This window comes from Synchiropus splendidus, chromosome 1 (genome assembly GCF_027744825.2).
Source record: "Synchiropus splendidus isolate RoL2022-P1 chromosome 1, RoL_Sspl_1.0, whole genome shotgun sequence".
Classification (NCBI taxonomy): domain Eukaryota; kingdom Metazoa; phylum Chordata; class Actinopteri; order Syngnathiformes; family Callionymidae; genus Synchiropus; species Synchiropus splendidus.
In genome coordinates this window covers 37,036,114-37,039,630 of record NC_071334.1, presented here as the reverse complement: position 1 = coordinate 37,039,630, position 3,517 = coordinate 37,036,114, and the positions used below count along the sequence as shown (strand labels likewise).

The 3,517-nt window shown below is 43.3% G+C and overlaps 1 protein-coding gene across 1 annotated transcript; it reads right to left on the bottom strand.

Annotated features, from left to right (window-relative positions):
- Nucleotides 1–498: 498 nt before the first annotated feature.
- LOC128760840 (angiopoietin-related protein 4-like) lies at nucleotides 499–2,825 on the bottom strand. The gene is made up of 5 exons (XM_053868568.1): nucleotides 2,288–2,825; nucleotides 2,094–2,199; nucleotides 1,979–2,016; nucleotides 1,273–1,618; nucleotides 499–1,212 (listed from the first exon to the last, which is right to left on the bottom strand). Exons 1-5 carry the CDS (start codon nucleotides 2,699–2,701, stop codon nucleotides 1,064–1,066), a joined length of 1,053 nt encoding a protein of 350 aa, XP_053724543.1. The 5' UTR covers nucleotides 2,702–2,825; the 3' UTR covers nucleotides 499–1,063.
- Between the last annotated feature and the right edge of the window lie 692 nt (nucleotides 2,826–3,517).

Below are 3,517 nucleotides of genomic sequence, written 5' to 3'. Positions count from 1 at the left end.
TATCTTCTCCATGGAGGAGAAGGTGGAGGACATGCTGACAGAACCACAGTTGGACAGCAACTGGAGCAAAAATAGTGGCATCCCATCAGTCCAAGTGAGACTCCGTCACTATCAACTATGACTCCAGCAGGGCTTGATTCTACATTAGTGACTCTGACTCATTAATCCGTTGTCTCAATAATCACCTGAGGATTTTGGCTGCACAGAGCAGATGTATTGACCAGCTGGTGGAGAACATTCAGCAGCAGCAAGACAAATTGGCCATACAGACACGCTGTATGGCGTTGCAGATGTTTGTTCATCCGTTCATTCGTTTTTCAAAATAAAACCAAAACTACAAAAACGAAAAAAACAACTTGTTTTTTCATAGTTTGTTTCGAAAACCAAAATGAAAAAACGCAAAATGAATTGTTTTTGTAGACAACAACATTGAAGACAACAAGCACGTAGAGCACGTAGCAACAACTGTGACCATCTGTGAGACGCTCATTCTGCAGTTCTGAAAACAAGGAGAAATAGTACAACCAAACACACTGAGGCATGAGTTGTCATTCAAACTACACTATATGAAGACAGACACCTTTGAAAGCCATATGCGGGTTTATCAAGGTCACCTCTGTCGACTGCTTAGCACAGAGACAGCGGCTTTATTGAAAGCATTTGACTGACAGGGTTTCAGTATGTTGTCAGAGTTAAATAAACTTCAGCCTCCTTAGTTTATGTTTTACCATCAAATAAACTACCAATTACCAAGTTCTTTTAAGTAAAACACTGAGCCAGTTTTAACATTTAGTACCTTTATTTTGACCCACTTAATTTAAAATGGTATTAAAGTAGTTTGAAGTGTCAATGACATACAAAAGTATTATAAAACAAACAGAAAAGAAAGGGGAAAACCCTCACAAAGGGAATAATTTTACGCCAATTTGACTGGGAATAAAATCTCATATAGCATAGCATAGAAATAGCTGATCCTCACTCTTATTGAATTTGTGCATGTTTACAGCCAGTGTATTCCAACTGCAACATTATGAACATTTAATTTTTCTTGAGGTTGGTTCCCTCATTGCTGCATTGCAGCTGGGCCGATTTTCAGGAGTGTCGCTGTTAGAGAGCTGTTTTCCCAAAACATCCCTTGATCCATGGACCGGTGTCGCCTGGCATATTTTCCTTTGAGGCTTGATGCTCCGCAGTCACTGAACCACCAACCTCCTGCAGCCAAACTTCACAGTCAGGACCAGATAATTTGATAAATATTTGACAAATCTATACCTGAGAGCTTCTGAGCACAGTTGACCTCTGCCGCCAGGTCGTTGTCCCTGTCAGATGTAGAGAAAGGAACTTCTGTGCTTCCTGTCTGAATTCCAGTGGAAGAATCAGACTGGAGGTGCAGCGCAAACTTCTTCTTTTCTCCGTCAACTTGGACACTGTAGCGCACAACCTGTGTCTGATCTGTCCAGTCAGTGACCTCCACCTGCAGGACGCTCTGACCTTGATTAGACAGAGTGTGGATCTTCTCCTGGCCTGGCCAAAACTCACCTGATGCATCAATAGTCTCAGACTTCTGGATCATACTTGACCATACAGCAAGCTCACCTGTGAGTGTTCCAAAGCCATTTTTGTATTCCCGTCATAGCTGACTGAAATTCTGTGAGCCATTATGACGTTTCTGTATGACGGTATCTTGATTTATTTATTTAAGTATGGCTCCTGTCAGCCTGGAAAGTATAAGAGGTGTTTTGGTACATGGAAGTATTCTGTCCTTGTTTTCACTGAACTTTGGACTATTGCTGAGCTGCCAGCAAGTCACCCATCATAAAACTACGAGCAAAGGTTTTTCTATTTTGCCATGTGTTCAAACAGTTTTTCAGCTGTGGATGCTTGGGGATGAAGCCGGTTTTCATTGACAAAGGTGTGAAATATACTCACCTTCTCACCTGGCTTGTCGTCATTCAGTGCTCTCAGAAAAGCCTCCTCATCTCTGTGTCGGTGGGATTTCACCATCTTCTTTGCAACCTGAAGACATCACAACATTTTAGAGGAATCTTCTACCTCATTCATCAAATGCCCACCGCCTCTCTGCGGGGACTGACCTTGCAGAGCATGCAGGCGCATGCTCTGCTTCTCCAATTTGTCTTGCTGCTGCTGAATCTTCTGCACTAGCTGGTCAATGCGTCTGCTCTGTGCAGCTAAAATCCTCTGGTGATTATTGCGACAACAGATTAATGAGTCACTAATGTAGTATCAAGACCTGCTGGAGTCATAGTTGATAGTGACAGAGTCTCACCTGGACGGATGGGAGGCCACCATTTTTGCTCCAGTCGCTGTCCAGCTGTGGTTCTGTCAGCATATCCTCCACCTTCTCCTCCAATCGGGTCACCTTGGCTTGTATCTCTTTGCTCTGCCTCCTCATCTGCTCTGCTTCCTTCCACTCCTTCACCTTAAGAGCCTCTTTCTCCCCTCTGTCCAGTGCATACAGCGTGTTGTTGAAGACTTTCAGTTTGGCATTGATATCTCTCATCTGGACATTTGTTTTATCCACATGCTCCTTCAGACCCTGACCCAGCTGCAGGAGGCCGTGGGCCACCACGTTCACGTCGTCCCAGGAGGCATACTTCCTTGTTCCTCTGACATCAGCGGGGAAGCTGTCTGTTACCTGAATTGAAATAGCCAGCATGAGCAGGACATGCTGAGGAATCATCTTTGTGTCTCTTGTGGTTCTGTGCTCTGCTAATGTCTGTTGTGCTCTGTCAGAGGTAATGAGAGGTTTTTATACACAGAGCAGTAGCACAGGGCTGCTCTGATAGGCTGACAGCTCCTGGAGGTGGGACTGAAAAGGGCGTGGAAATCCATGCTGAAGTCCTAAGCAATGATGCAACAAAAGAGCAGAATGAAAGATAAAATGAGAGCTCAGACAGCCCTAACCTTCTTGTGAGTCTCAAACATATCTGAGTCACAGCTGAGTCAATAATGAAGGCAAAAAAATAAAAATAATAATTAGTTCCTCAAGGAAGTTTCACTTTTCAGCCACATCACTTTAAAAGAGGTTGTCGGAATTTCAAGCCCAGAGGGTCTCGGCATGAACAATGAACAGCGTTCACGAATGCAGTGAGCCATCGTACATCCTGTTGTTGGTGTTTCAATCACCATCAGCCTTTGTTTTGTTTAAAGTGCATGTGACCGCAGGGATCTCTTTGGAAGTTCTTCTCTTTTCTAGAATCCGCCTGAGGCAAGTTGTAGGCAGGTTTTACAGATAGTCTCAAATGTTTGGTTTGTCATGGTTTGAAGTTCATTTATCTCATCAAAATCAGATAGTTTGCCACACATGCTACTCTCTTTATTCTCTAGTTGTTCCTTTTTTGGACGTTGTTGTTGGTCAATTTACTGATCAGAAAATGCTGTGTATATGCATTCAACCATTGTCATTAATACACTCTTATGCAGTTTGTAGAATCCTTTAACATCAACACACATATTCCTGAGCCACTTGTGCACAAAACACTCCCTTCATATCAGC